This window comes from Notolabrus celidotus, chromosome 3 (genome assembly GCF_009762535.1).
Source record: "Notolabrus celidotus isolate fNotCel1 chromosome 3, fNotCel1.pri, whole genome shotgun sequence".
NCBI classification, from domain to species: Eukaryota; Metazoa; Chordata; class Actinopteri; order Labriformes; family Labridae; genus Notolabrus; species Notolabrus celidotus.
The window spans coordinates 29,781,997-29,797,922 of record NC_048274.1 but is presented as its reverse complement, the minus strand read 5'-3'; the positions used below and the strand labels follow the sequence as shown (position 1 = coordinate 29,797,922).

General features: G+C 40.1%; 1 protein-coding gene across 3 annotated transcripts in view; it reads right to left on the bottom strand.

The window, feature by feature from the left end:
* Positions 1-15,926, bottom strand: part of luzp2 (leucine zipper protein 2) — a 281,322-nt gene that overhangs the window by 68,620 nt on the left and 196,776 nt on the right. For all 3 annotated transcript variants that reach the window (XM_034680633.1, XM_034680635.1, XM_034680632.1), the window contains one exon: positions 15,389-15,451. In XM_034680633.1, the coding sequence (XP_034536524.1) occupies positions 15,389-15,451 (63 nt within the window). The remainder of the gene's footprint in view (positions 1-15,388; positions 15,452-15,926) is intronic.

Sequence of the window (15,926 nt, the reverse complement as noted above, 5' to 3'; positions counted from 1 at the left end):
TGAATGAAAAGAATAAAATACATTTTAAAGCAATCATACATTAAAAGCAGTTCTAAATAGGTGGGTTTTGGTGAGTGATTTGAAGGTGGACAGGTTGGGGCAGTTCTAATGTTTAGTGGTAAGGCGTTCCAGAGGGTGGGGCTGGCGACAGAGAAAGCTCTATCTCCCCAGGTTCGGTGCTTGGTGTCAGGTGGTAGGAAGAGGAGGTGGGCGTTGGAGGACCAGAGGTTACGGAAGGGGGTGTGGTGATGGAGCAGGTCGGTGAGGTATGAGGGGGCCTGGTTATGGAGGGCTTTGCGGGTGAGAAGGAGGATTTTAAAATGTATGCGCTGTTTGATTGGGAGCCAGTGGAGGTTTTGGAGGACAGGGGTGATGTGGTCACGGGAGTGGGTGTGGGTGAGCAGGCAGGCGGCACAGTTCTGGATATATCGTAGTTTGTTGAGTTGTTTTGAAGGAAGGCCATAGAAGATGCTATTACAGTAGTCGAGTCTGGAAGTGATAAAGGCGTGGATCAGGGTTTCAGCGGTGGAAAAGGAGAGAGACGGGTGATATTTTTAAGGTGGAAGAAGGCGGTGTCGGTAATGTGCTTGATGTGCTGTTCCAGAGTAAGATGGGAGTCCAAAATGATACCGAGGTTGTGAACATGTGAGGGCAGAGTGAGGGAAGCGTTGTCGATGGAGAGGTTGAAGTTGTTGGTGGTTGTGGTGAGGGATTTGGGGACAATGATTAGAAAGTCAGATTTTTCACAGTTGAGTTGGAGGTAGTTTTTTTGCATCCAGGATTTAATTTCAGTCAGGCAGTTGGTCAGGGTGGAGAGGGTTGGAGCAGTTATGGAATTGGTAGAGATGTAAAGTTGGATGTCGTCCGTGACGATGGATGATTTGACCGATTGGGAGAATGTAAAGAGTTAAGAGGAGGGGACCAAGCACCGAACCCTGGGGGAGGCCTTGGGACAGGAGAGCTGTGGTGGAGGTGCAGTTGTTGATATTGATGAATTGGTGTCTGTCTGTGAGGTATGATCTGATCCAGGAGAGTGCGGTGCCGGTAATGTGTGGAGTTGTTTGTAGACAGGAGAGGAGGATGGTGTGGTTGATGGTGTCAAAGGCTGCGGTAAGGTCGAGGAGGATGAGAATGCTGAGGTGTCTGGAGTCTGAAGAGAGGAGTTGTTGGTGACTTTGAGGAGGGCTGTTTCGGTGCTGTGTTTGGATCTGAAGCTGGATTGAAATGGTTCGAACGGATTATTGGAAGAGAGGTGGGTTTTAATTTGAGAGGCAAAGGCACGTTCCAGTTCCTTCCTATGTATCTATCTATCTATCTGTCCGTCCGTCCGTCCATCCGCCCATCATACTTTGAGCGCTGACTGCATTCAGACTCAAATGGAGAGGAGGGCTTGCATCTATTTGTTAATATAGACTGGTAATTTTTGTGTTTGTTATTTTTGTCTTCTTATCTTGTAATTTTGTAGCGACCTAACATCTCACTGGCTGCAAAACAAGTTTACCTACGGGTACAAATAAAGTAACTTGAACCTGAACCTGTACATGGCGCAAACAATTTTCTCAGTTTCTAGTAAGGGTTTACCTGCATGTGCATCTTGTTCTGCAACAGTTCCTGCAAGAATGGTTAAAGAGGTGCTGCAAATCTTGTGTTTTATTTTCAAAGATTTTACAGAAAATGCAAACAAGAGCAGTGCAGCATGTATGTAAGCTCAAACTTTAACAGAGATCTTCACAGGATGCATCCAGAAAAGTGACATGACACTAGCTAAAGTGACTCATTCACCAAGTTTATGAGATAACTGCAATGACGCTACCACAGCAGAAATAATGAGTGCATCACGGCATTAAGAGAGCAATGGTGTGCATTTTACATGACACAGAGCTGTAAGTTCATTGATAATTTAAATCTCCAGACACAATGAATGAAATGTGTTTAAAGGTCCCACACAGTCATTGGAGATTCATACAGTGAAGAGTTTAGAAGGAAACAGCAGCTTGATCTTCAATAATCATGATGATGGGGACTTGACTCAGATTCTTCTTTGGTGACTTGGACTCAAACTGAACACTGAGGTCTTAAGATTACATTCAAAATCAAGGCTTGGTGATTCAATCTATCTAAAGTATATCTGCAGCAATTTTTCATGCATGTATATACAGGTGTTTATTCACTCAGTGCAGCAGACACAATGAATGTCTCTGTTTGATGACCTCTCTTCTTGAACCTGAGCTTGTCAGGAGACTTTATGCTGACCACTCTGACTGTCACAGGGTCTTCTACATCCTCCAACTTTTCTGTGACGACCTGACTGATGAAAACATGCTTGACTATGACTCTCTTCAATGACCAGTGGTTGGTAGAACATCAGGAGCCAGTCTAAACTCCTGAAACTTAATCATTACAGCAAGTAGAGCTGCATGTTTGTAGTTTGTGTAATCTCAATATAGTTTGCACAGTTTAATAAAAAGAAGAGGAGGGTATCTTTCACCTCACAAATCTATAGGCTCCCGGATAACTCTGGCTGCGAGAGTTTTTTGTAATGCTTGCTGCCTTTGACAGAAACTGAAAAAGAGTTTGTTCCCGTCTGATTGTTAAATCTGAAGCTGCACAGAAAATTAATTGCAAAAACTAGAAACTTGACTGTGACAGCTTCTCAAGGGCTTTAAGTGTATCGGATATGTTTTGGCAAAGGCAAGAGCTGCCAGATGTGGGAGATATTTTGAACGTAACTATTCATTATACATGGAGCATCCCCTCGGCTGTGCATGCAGTGCGACAATAGATTAGAGACTTTTTCTCTGATTGCTAATATTGTTCGGAAATGGTTTATAGTTTCAAACTAATTGGACAATCCTAGGCTATGAGAGTAATATAGGGGTATTCTGAAAGTGGAAATATTACCTGTAAATATAAGAAGATTGCTGTATTGGCTGCATCACAGACGGTAATTTGTCTTTTTGTTTATTACAGCACATTGGCAGTGTGGGGAGGAAATGCAGATTAAATACACACGCCCCCTGGCTCCCAGAAGAAACACTCCCTCCTCTTAGTGCGAGAGACTAAAGCAACACACTCTGCATCAGGTTTGCCTGCCACTCCAGATTTCATTACAGACAAGTTATGGCAGGATTACTGTACTTCATGATTTGAATGTTCTCTAAATAGGCGCTTTCCTCTCACGGTTTCCGCAGGATTTTCTGGCTGTGTTTATGTGCAAACTCTCTGCTCATGGGAGACCTCATGTTTGTTCTCACACAGGAATTTAATAAGGCCTCACTATATTTGGCAGTTCCCTCGCTGAGGGTTATCAGTTCTAATTAAAACAACACATTACAAAGTTACTCACCCTGACGTCATCTCTTGCATAAGCTGCCCTACTGATAATGAATTAACAAACTACAATGCCAGAAAACATCTCCAGCACAGCAGCCTCTGCTTTAGACAAATGAGTCTGCAGCCTAATAACTGAGAGCATGAAATGATTGGAAAGAGCCAATCTGATGTCACCCATTGATTCTGAACAACCCTTTAAAGCCTCAAGTTGACGCTCTGCTTGTTGCCATCTTCATTTTGTTGCATCTCTGTCCTGAATGAGAGGCTGCTGAGGGAGTGATTTATCAATCGCAGGTGACATGCCTGGTTTAACTGCCACTTTTAATCTTAATGGCACCACAGTTTATAAAATGAAGGTTATATTGCATTGGAGAAGATTATAAAAATACGTTTTAGAGATCATTGACACTCTGCTGAGGTAAAAAAAAAAGGCACTTCCCTTTTGAAACCAAGAGGAAATGTTAAACACTTGTACACACTGTGTTTTCAATCCATTTCCCTTAGCTAATTACATCTATTATTAACATTTCAGCTTATTTGCATCCCATTTCTGTAGACTTTCACTTTAAACCCACTCACTGCACTTTTACTCCCAAGGCTCACGGAGATAAACCCAAATCAAAACAGGGAACAAAGAAATCCCTCACCAAACTTTTGATTCTGAGATGTGCCAAAAGTGCAACATTTTGGTACCAACTTTTGTGATTTGTGGAGCATTTAGAGCAAATAATGACAATAATGGCACAGATGTGAGAGCAGCCTGAGGAGCTACTGTGCCACAACCATCTCTGAGAGGGAAAACTGGAGCAGCATCCTGTCTTGCAGCAGCTGGGGAGAGCATTTTTGAGCTGTTGATTGCTACAAAGTAACTTAAAGCATCAGTGGTAGTGATAATAGCAACATGTTGTGACACTTGCCTCATTTTATTAAGTTAATCTTTTTTATGTCTCAACTGGAAAGCTCTGAGTAAGAGAGCTGAATGAGGACAGAAATGTCAACCAGTGGGGCGCTGGTGGCCTAGCGGTTTAAAAGGTTGCCTGTTCGACTCCTGGCTGCAACCACGTCCTGCATGTCTTCCCACATTTCCTGTCTCCCTTCAGCTGTCCTATCATAGAGGCAAAAAAGCCCAAACATATAACTTCGGAAAAAAAAAAAAGTCAACCAGAACATTCATGCAGAAGTCTCGTTCATCTTAATGTTAATTTGTCCCGCAAGGAGGCTGATATGAATGACAAGTTAGCGACCTTGGAGCCAGAGGGAATATTTTTTCTGATCAATTAAATTATCTTTACATTTTTTGTTGATGGCATGTCATGTATAGTTAACATGTGCTTTGCTTCACATCAGGTTCTTGCTACCCCTGTCAGGATTCCAATTTGCATAACCACCTGCTCACTGAATATTATGCCTATCTTATTACCCGGCTTTCTTACTGATCTTCCGGTTGTGTAAGAAGCTTGATTTTGATTGGTCAAAACCCTTGACAGCGGTTGTTAACTTTCACTAACATGAGCAACACCAGAGGCAATTTTTTAAAAACTGTAAACATAAATCATTTAAATCAATAAAATAATATTTTCATCAATGTTTTTTGACAATATGTTTGTATTTTAAGTTAGTAGCCAGGTAATAAGCAATTTAGATTTGCCTACTCCTGACACACTCACACTGATAACCTTTGAACGCACGCACACACTATCATAGACATTACTGAATAAATTGTTGAATTGCCTAGACTTCCTGGTTTCTATTCCTTATAAAACAGTTATAACCAGCAGGTGAAATGGACTGACTGACATTGCATACAACACAGAGAGCCTCATATGACACATTAATGACTCCCTTCCCAATTGAATGGCAAATGCCAGAGTTGATTCAGAGGATAAAACATGGACTAAAATAAAAGATGTTTAATGGCTTCTCGTCGGGGTCTTGTCTCACCCTGTCTGGGTTCTTTTTACCATAACAACCTGCTGACCATACATTATCCCTTACATAAACAACAGAGACAACTGTAAACATTTTTCATACTATAACCTCAAAGATAATGGATGTAGGAAAGGTTAAGAGTCCCCTTGAAACATTGTGTCATAATTTCAATAATTAACCAAGATACATCTGGTTTCCTCCAGCAATGATTCAGTATTGCTCTCACGCAGTTGCTGCAGGACACAGTTGCAGGTCCCCCCATTTGGAACAAGCTCCCTGGCAATGCCACAAGGCAAGACACTGACTCAGTATTTTAGCTTGAATTAAAGACTAATTGAATTAATGCAGCATACAATAAAGAGTGCTTCCATGACTACAGCAAAACTGTCCTCTCTCATCTCCACCTACTCAACAGAAAGGGATCAGAATCAGCCGGGGTAGCAGCTCTTTCAAAGAAGGCGCTGTTCGCTGATCAATACAAATTAGCAAACAATAATGTGCATTCATTCACCTCTGAATACGTTTTTGACACTGATTGAAAAGAAGAGATGATTCTACAAGCATTTAACCCATCGGCTCACCAGTCACCCTCAATCAAACACGGTATCTGTGTTTCTATGGTGAAAACATGGATTCACTTACAAACCTTTTGGGTTTCATCCTGATCTCTGTGGAGAAAGAATCAATGCTGCGTGTGGATATTGCTTAGTGTGCTGCAAGTGGTGTGAATCAAGCATGATGTTGGAAATTACAAGAACATGCCCACTGCATGAAAAAGGCAGACACAGCATAGAAATTGGTGAAAGAAAAACAGGTCTGACACAAAAGCAGTAGGATGCTGGGTAAATGGACAAACAGTATACTATACATCTCTGCACACAGCTCCATCTAACCAGAGACATTTCTCATTTAATTCAATTTCCATAGCCTTCTTTTCTTATTTGCAGGTAGAGAGGATTTGTCGTATGTAACAAGCTGTTGATTGTGTCGATTTTCTTGTGATCAGCTCCTGTAGCTGCATCGGTAACTGTTGATTGAGATGTTGTTGCTGTTTCCTACTAGAGTATATCTTTATCTTTGGTTGCATGCATGCCAGATTTTAAAACACTTTGAGAACACTGCTCTCATCTGACCCTGATGTTTGATTGGCAGCAGTTTCACAGTTGTTCTTTTCTTATTGATTCAAGCTTGGTGAAGCTGCTGTGTGGTATGTGCAGTTCAGAGTTTTGGGGGCTCATCTGGCTGGTTTATAGTGCTGAGATTATTGAGCCACCTCTGCACTGTGTGCCATGTTTGCATATTGCCATAGCAACCTAAGACACATGGATGTGTTGTCCTGATTTTATTTGCATGTAAATGAAATACCATACCATCCCAGTGTCTGGAGTTCAGTGAGAAATCTGAAAATGCACCAGGTTGATTTTTTGGCCGTTTTTTGTTTAAGGTAGCCTGTACACCTACACCTGTACTTTCAGCTGGGCTGTTTTGTCTAGGTCCACACCTTTGCTCTACCATGTAGCTAATTGGTGTTGAATCAAGCCTTACACCACTGTCAAGCTTTGTGGTGCAACCAGTGAGGAGAGATAAAAACAATGACAACCTCTAAACAAACCCTTGCATGTCTCCTCAGTGTTGCCCAGCATTGCAGTCTGTTTGTACTTTGCTCAGCTCCACTTTTAAACTCTCCACAATACCAGCATGTTGGCACTGTTCCACATCAGTGTCAGCTTAAAATGAAGTTATACTTTTTCACCACAGAGTGCCACAGGAGGTCTTTTTTACTGGTGTCCATCAAACTGTATCACACCTCCTCATTCTGCAGCAGGAAAAAGGGGGCAGGATTTTGTGTTATTGTGTGCAATACTATTTTTCACATCATGAGCAATATTGCTTTGCAATATTAGACTATAATGTGTTTACAGTCATGTGCAATAGGGGTGGGACAAAATATCGATATGGCATCAAATTGTGGTCCTGACCTGTTTAATTCAATTATCGATACCCAGGGGATAAATAACACTTTTTTAATAAATAAATAAATATAGTGTTCTAAATAGATTTCATGCCAATTCGACTCACCACACCACTACTTTGTGACTCCCTGTGGTGGCGCTGATGACATGAATCAGGGTGACATCAACATTAGTTAATGGTCAAGAAGAAGAAGTAGTTCAGGGTGTCTGTCAAGAAAGACAGACAGTTAAAGGTATACATTTCAGCTCTTCATGCTGAGATGAGAGAGAAGGAAGAGGATGCACTCCAGCCTCCACTGAGAGTTTCACTCAAAAGTAATAGATGGACTTACCACAGTGTCCTACATGGTACTTACAGGATTGCTGAAAATTAGTGTGATGCACCAGATGTACACCAGCAGATGTTTAACGGAGTGCTACAGAGGAATTGAAACTAAGTGAAAAAGACCAGAGTGTAGATTTCACTTTACAGTTGGGTTCCTTTAATTTTAAAAGCATACATTGTTTTATCTCAGTGAAACCAAACTAAAACACAGTAAATAAATACTGTACTTTGCCTTTCTAGAGTTGTTTTATAATTGTTGGTCAATCAAATATCATGAGGTATCATCACATGATTGTTTTGCAGTATATAAATTATGACATATCTCTGTATCATGATATTATAGTTATTGTGAGCCAAATATTCTATATTGTATCATGTGGTGATTGCCATCCATCCGTGCAATATTATATTCAATTACAGGGGTGCATTATACCAATCCTTATAGGCTTATCCATACCATGTGAACTCTGTTTGTATATTCATTATTTGTGTATTGTGCTCAATTAAAAAAATAGACAAGTAAAGATAGAAACTATACAATTCAGGAAGAGGAAGACAACTCAGAGAGCTTACTTTCTCATGTAGGGGTGCAATAACTTGCTAACTGTACACTTAATTAAAAATACATAATATAAGTTGTTGTCATTGCATTGTAATTTTTTTAATTGCCTCTCATTATCACTGTTAGTACCTCTGTAGATCTTTGGCCTGTGTTTTTGGCTGGCTGACAATTCTCTGACCGACATTTTTTGTTTAGGTCTGAAAAAACTTGATTTACTGACAGGCAGAAACATTCAAACACGGAGCATCGTGTGCATTATTTAGCAGTGTAGCCAGTGGTTCCTGACTTTTGGTCAGCAGAAGTCCGAAGCATCAAAAGTTATATCATGGAGTTATGAAATTATTGACAGCCAAGGATTGTAGAGGGAAATACAGTTTTTGTCTTTTATACGACTCTTGGTTTTTAGTCTATCACTTCTCTTATGAGTTAGATGAAGAGAAATCATCTCCTCTCTCAAAATGATCAGTACTTTTGAATGGGAAAATTAGTCAGGGGCTAACACATCATGCATTTAGGAAAGCACAACAAGAAAGTAAAGGCAGGTACCACTGCTGAGTAATTGGGAAACCACAGAGTCAAAGCTAATTGACTTTTAGTTCATGCTGTCAGTAAATGTAGTACACGTGGAGTTAAACAGTAACATACATATCTAGTAGTAAAGTAATGGCTCAGTGTGTACTGTCCCATCATTTCATGCACTTTAGATACATGTCACTGACAGATTAGGCCCTTCTCATTCCCAAGACATGCTGTCACTCTCACCGGATGTCAAGAACACCTCTTCTCTCGCGTTAAAAGTCGGGTCTGCTGTCTGTGATATGTGAGAGCTGACGATCAGGCTGCACATCACCTGTCTGTTCTGTGCAAAATGTGACATCACCTGCCATCACCTGTCTCTCCCCATTTCACTTAGACATCCATTTTTTTGCCCGTTACCTTTTGCTTGTCTCAATGCGTGTCAGTGATCATGCATGTGAGGTTAGTGCATGTAGAGTCTAGATGGAGTTAAAAGCCTCTTTGACTTAATGGTTAAGTAAAATGCTGGAGGATAAGCAAGGAAGCCATTATTTTCAAGGCCACAGCATGTGGCTTATTAATTATTTTCAAATGTATTTATTTTAATAAGCCATTAAGTATCAGCATTTAGTGCATAAAGAGGCGCAGATGGAAGGTGACGCTGGATTAAATGTCTTATTTGCATTAAACACCGCCTCTGAATGCCATTTTCTTTTCTCATTCAATCTGTGCCTCAGTCATTCCTTATTCTTTGAAGTTCTTCCGATAACATCAAACCTTTTTGAAAATATTCAACCAGCCCTGATTTCATTTTAATGTCTGTTTTTATAACTTTATGAAACATTATGGCCGCAATCTGGGATATTTAATTTACAAAAATGAAGAAAAGCGACGCGCACAGTTGGCTAGGCTACAATATTAATATCCAATTAAATTCAATGGTTTCATCTGCTGTGTCTCTGTCTTGGTCAACAGACAAACTGATGCCATTTCTAGTACCTACTGGATTAAGTTTCCTGTCACTTGTCCTGGTATGAGGATCACACAAAGATCTGGTAAACGGCTGGTTGCACAGTATTTTGCAGTCGTTTAAAAGGTGAAATTACATCAGGAAGATGTGAAACGAAGACTATGTCGGAAAGCAATTTTAGGCCAAAAACATCAGCATGAGCAATGAGGAGCAGAGCGTGGCAAAGCTGTCTATTACAATGCTCTGTTAGAATCTGATGAATGCCAGCAGGATCCTGGTCCGTCTGTAAATCATTCTCCCTCAAAATAGTCTTAATAAGCCCTGAAAGCAAATCATTGATGACGACTTCACAGTGATTTGTGGCTGTAAAGCCTCCCTGCTGACACCACATCACAACTCACAGTGATGGGCAACATCAAAACACGTTTTAGGAACTAATACTGGTGTAATCATCGGATATGGCTGGCCTTACAGATGTTAATTTCAGCGCTGTGAGGGGTTTGTTTACTCAAAGCTGCAGAATATTTATTGTGAATTTATCGGAACATATGACAACAATACCTCTGCGTTTAAAAGGAATGATTTAGTTGACACTAAAATGGGCTTTTATAAAGGGCTTGTTATTCGTTACACCAAAGTATATTTCTAATATTTAGTCAGTGTGTATTTATATAAATATGGATGAAGAGGTATTTGAAACACCACTCAGCATATTGCAGTTGGATTCAACAGCAACACAACCTGGAGCCTCAAAGATGACCAACAGCATCTTTCTAAGATGTAAAAAGACTCAAACGTGTTCATTATTTTTAGATATCTCTAAGACGCTGAAATGTGTGACTGATGGGATTTTTTTTAGCACTGTTTAAACCAACTCTGTTTCTAAAGATTATGACTTCAATCAATTAAATCCATGCACTTTAGTTTTAGTTGCATCATTAAAAGTGCAAGATTTAAAACTTATAAATAAAGTCTCAAATCATGACAAAATTCAAAGCTGACTGTGATGGAAGAAAGTTGGATGTTGAGGTGATGAGTAAGAGAAGTTTGCTTCATCATTAACTGAGCACATTAAGTAATGTGTTCCGATTGACCACGGTTAAATTATTTATTTATAACAACCTGGATGTCAAATACTTGATTTTGATTGGTCAAACCTCATGACAATACTTATTAATGCCCAACAGAAATAGCAACGCCAGGGAAAACATGATCACACATCATATCAAATCAATCCATAGAAGGGAGTTCGGGACATTTCACCTCTGCCTGTTGACACTGTGGCAAAATGTTATAGTTAGCATTCTAAATCAGTAAACATTGTGGCAAATCTTTAGTTTAGTCTCAGGCTGGTCTTGAAAGTCAAGAATTAAAGACAGTTACTGGGCACAGATGTAAGAGCAGCCAAGACTCCAACCATCTCAGACAGGGACAAGTGGAGCAACATCCTGTCCTGCAATCCAGGCAACAGCAGCAGAGCTTGTCAGAGCATCTTTAAGTTGCTGATCACTGCAAAGTAACCCAAAGTGGTAGTGATTAGCAAGAAACTGTGACATTTGTCTCATTTATGTTTAAAGACGTGTCAGCTGTAAAGCCCCTTGAAGAAGGAGAGCTGAATGTAGACATAGATATCATCATCATTCCTGCAGAAGTCCTGTTCATCTTGTCTAATGTTACCTTCAATGGAAATGTTCAGATTAATGTCATTTATGATAAATAAGAAGGTTAATGTTTTGACTGTAAATTGAATGTATAGTTATGCCGCTTTGTGTCCTGCTCACCCTGTCAGGATTCTAACTCACATAATCACCTGCTAACTACACATTATCCCTTACACTCCAGCATCAATCCAGAACTGGTCCTTGGTATCAATCCCTTCTGAGAAGAGTCGGCACTGGCATGGTGAAATGCAAGTGCTTCAACTGTTTGGACAATGGACTTGCAAAACTGTTTCAGTGAGAAGGGTATTTATTTGTTCCTCAAAAACTGCTGCTTTTAAAATACATAGTCTTCTTATCTTTCTCCACTAATGTCAACAAAATGGTTTTGAAAATCAGAATTGTTAAAACCCATGTGATACTCTTGTTTTTCTTCAATTTTCTCCTGCATAATGTATTGTTTAACCTTCGTTTTTTGTTTCTAAATATTCACAGCACATTAAAGCTACCTGTGTGCAGGAAACAGCTTCATAAATAAAACTGTCCAGCCTTTCATTTCTGCAGACATAATATTTTCTGAAATTGCCTCTGTTCCCCGCACAACTGACTCATGATTCTCTGCATGTAGCCGCGACTAAAATGTCAGCATGTCACAGATGTCAGGGAGGTTCCTGGACTTCTGTTAGCAGCAAATGACCTCTTCAGTGTGTAATTATAGAAGCCCTCAAACCTGGAGAGGCCTTTCTCTAAGATATGTAGATTTGGAAGAGGAAAAAGGCAAAGCTCAAAATGTCAACAAAGTAACACTCGTGTGAGAGAGGAGCGGCGGGTCTATGAATGGTGCTTTTTGTTTGGACCCCTGCTCATTACCTCTTTATCCTGCCTGCAGAGTGATTTCAGTCACTACCCTTTAAGCTGCTTCAGTTGGAGTGCAATGGCGTCTACATGGTGATTCTACCTAAAAAAACTGTTATTATTTGGACTCCTTTTGATCACAGCTCTGCTAACTCTAACTCAGTTCAAAGGCGACACTTGCCAGTTCTTTGTTTTGGCAAATCAGAGAGAACATCAAGGATAGATCTTGCGTTAACAAGCTTCAGCAGAACTGTGTGTCGCAAACGTCGCAGCAAGGATCATTCTTACCTCCTTGTCAGTGTCTCAGTACTTGTTCCATTTCCAGATCAAGATGTTTAAGAGTAAAGGAATCCTTAATTGTTCATTACAAAGTCAAATCATGGCCTCCTTTATAGGTCATTTAGTGTGTTTACTGATCTGCCAACATGTGTGGCCTCCTGCTGTGAAAACCCCTTGACTGATTAGGGAAGAGTCTCTACATTTACCTCTGATTACCCCCTGCAGAGCCAAGCATGCAAGTACAAATTTACACCCCATACTCACAGACATTCTTTTGACTTAAGAGCTTCACCTGAGAGATTACTCTTTAAATGCCTTAATAAAAATGTTTCAGGGCTCATCTACTTTAAATCGATCTTATATCTGACATCCAGTGGTGCTATGATGTGGCCCTTACATGCTGGTTTACCATAGAAGTGACATTATGGTGACCACATATTGATGGATCATTCTACAATGTGGAAAAGATTCACCAGGTTACGATACCAGATTTGAGTTTCTATATCAAAAGAATCTGACGAGTATCTCACTGTATTTGTCTGCAGAAGATTTATTCTGACATTGTTCTGTCTCCTTTTTCCCCGTTACAGAGCTGACAGACAACCATAACAATGAAAAGTTCCAACTTTAAATGTCTGAACATTTCTAAAAGCAGTGGCCGCAGCTGTAGCTACATGTTGCATTTAATGGGCCCATGTTGTTTTGAAGTTTTATGTTGGTGTATTTTCTTATTTATTTATTTATTTTTCCTATCCGCCAACAGATAACAAGCCAAACAGCAGATAATGTGTTGTCACATTTCCACACCACAGTTATGATGGTGCTTTCTGCCAGAACTTTTTCTCTTAGCTGTCTAAGTTATCAGCAGTAGAAGTCAGATTTTAGTGTCAGCTTCTCAGAATCAAAGGGAAAAAAACCTTTTTGGGGCAAACTTCTGCAACGAGGTTCAACAATCATGCAGGAGGGAATCTATCAGAGAAGAAGAGGAGAAGGAGGAGGAAGAAGAGGAGAGCTCAATGTCTGAGCCAACTCAAGCCATGGCAGTCGTGGTCACAATCACGATCAAAGGCGTACTCCAGTGTTTGCAAAGTGCCCGCTAAAATAGATGTATTCCTGCCAGCGTACGTCCACCTTTGATTGAAAAGAAAGCCCCATCCCAGGAGGCTTTTGGCAAACATAAAAAAAAACTGGTGAAATATGAGTAGACATTGCAGGGGAAGTGGGTTTCCAGCTCAGTAAATTGAAGTGAATTCTTCCTTCATGGCTACAGTGTATATCTTATGAAGGCAGAGTTGTAGTACTTGAGTCAAGGACTTTAGTGCTGATGATTCAGTTAAAAGCAGTGCAACATGTGCAAAATGTAAAAGAACCATTGAAGAGAAAATGGAAACAAACTCAGACTTAATAGAAAACTGTCATGGTGGCACCCAGAAAAGTAAGTGAGATGCTAAAGTTAGCATAATTACTGTTAGCAAGCTTACCGTTATAGCCTCTGATGCGACTCAATCACAAGGTTCAAGATGTTGGGCTGGTCAAAATTCTGATTAACAGTGAGGGGGTTGCAGATATTTTCAGTGTATAAGATACACAAAGTGATCCCACCACATCAGAATAACTGCGTGAGCCTCCCTCCCTGTTCAGAGAGGCACAGTGTGCGTTCACTAGGGCTGTCAACGAATATTCTAAATTCAAATATATATTCGAATATTAAAAAAAAACGGAGATTCGATTGTGAAAATGAATATTCGACTGTGGAAAAAAACACATTGGCGGCTGCCTTGCAAGTAGGCGCACTGCATGACGGGTCAGGGACAGGTCACAGGAGTCACATGCACAGCCTGAAGCAGACGGCAGAGAGAAATCCTTCCGTCCCCGGATCCTCAGTGCGCTCTGAACGCGTCTTTTCCTCCGCTGGGAATACAGTGAATAAAAAGAGATCGGGCCTCTTCACCTGTGGACTGTCTTGTGTTTTTGGCAAATAACCTGTCGGGCCTAAGACCCTACATTGACAGTGGACTAAAAGAGCCCATCAATCAGTGACACTGGGATAAAATGCAGTTTTTCCTCTTTTTTTATACAAGCGCCAAGAATGTAAGTGCACTACTGTTTCATTTTTAACTTTAACTTCAATTAATGTTAATAATACTTGCTTCAATCACTGAATGAAGCCTGCCTATATTAGGGACAAGAGTCGGGACCTTTAATTGCTCGCACAAGTCTTGTTCAGCACTCACGCAGCGCATTGCGCACAGAGAGTCGAGCGAGCGAAAGGTCTTCAAAGTGTTACGGTATAGACCATTAGGTAATTTACTTGTTTTGTAATGTGTAGGTATGTTGTAGGCATGTTATATCTTAAATAAAAACACATATACAAGTAGTTATGTCTCCTTGTATTAGTTTGTCCACCTGTTATTGAAATAATGCGCAAATATAGATATTCGAATGGTTCGAACCTATGGTTTTTTAAGAGCGAATATTCGAATGTCATTTTGGAGCAATTTTGACAGCCCTAGCGTTCACTCGCACGATGCACAGTGCTGCAACTTCATTGATCATTTAAAACTCCAGAAATGCTGATAGGATCCATCAGAATCTAATAATAATAATATAAAAGAGTTTTCTACACATCCCAAAGGTCCAACAAAGTCAGTCCAGTTTAGACAGTCTATCGTTTGGAGTCAAACAGCCACCCTCCAAATAATAAATAGTAATATTTACAATGAGGACTCGACTCGGACTCGGACTCGGACTCGGACTCTGACTCTGACTCTGACTCTGACTCTGACTCTGACTAGGATTCTTCTCTGGTGACTCAGACTCGACCCGGATTTGAACACTGAGGACTCGTGACTCAACTCAGACTTGAGGTTGAGTGCCTTGACAACAACACTGCATGAACACATCTTGGAGCTAATGATTTCATAAGTTGTTTTTTTGTTTTTTTTTTAACATTCAAACTGACAGAAAAACAAAACCCTGATGACTCACCTCCTGCTGTAAATCCTTGATGATTTTGGTCTTTTTCTCCATCTCTGCTTTGAGAAATTTGATCTGAAAAGAGAAAGAGAAATACTAAGACTGTATATGCATTTTTTTTTTTAGTGCTAACAACATATTAAAATATATTTTGGAAGTTGCCATTTTGCACATAACTATGTGCACTGAATGATGGTGATTACAACAATTAACAAAAAGCCCAGTCAGTATCGGATTGTTTAGGAAAAAGCAGGAGATGTTCTTTATTTGTTGGTGTGTTTGAGTGACAGCATGAACAACAAAACAAAACAAAAACAAGAAATGCTTTGACCAGTCTCAAAGTCCCATTCAAACTCTTCAGAATTTCTCCACAAACACTTTTCACTGACGACATCTTTTCCCGGGAACAGCTGCTTTTCGCAGCTTACAGGAAACATGAAGGCAACCTGATGATGAACAATCCATGATTTACTTCTAAAAGAAAGTGTATTTTTAAGGACTAGTTTAAGTCGCAGATCAATCTTCTCTGTTCATCGACTGTTACATTTAC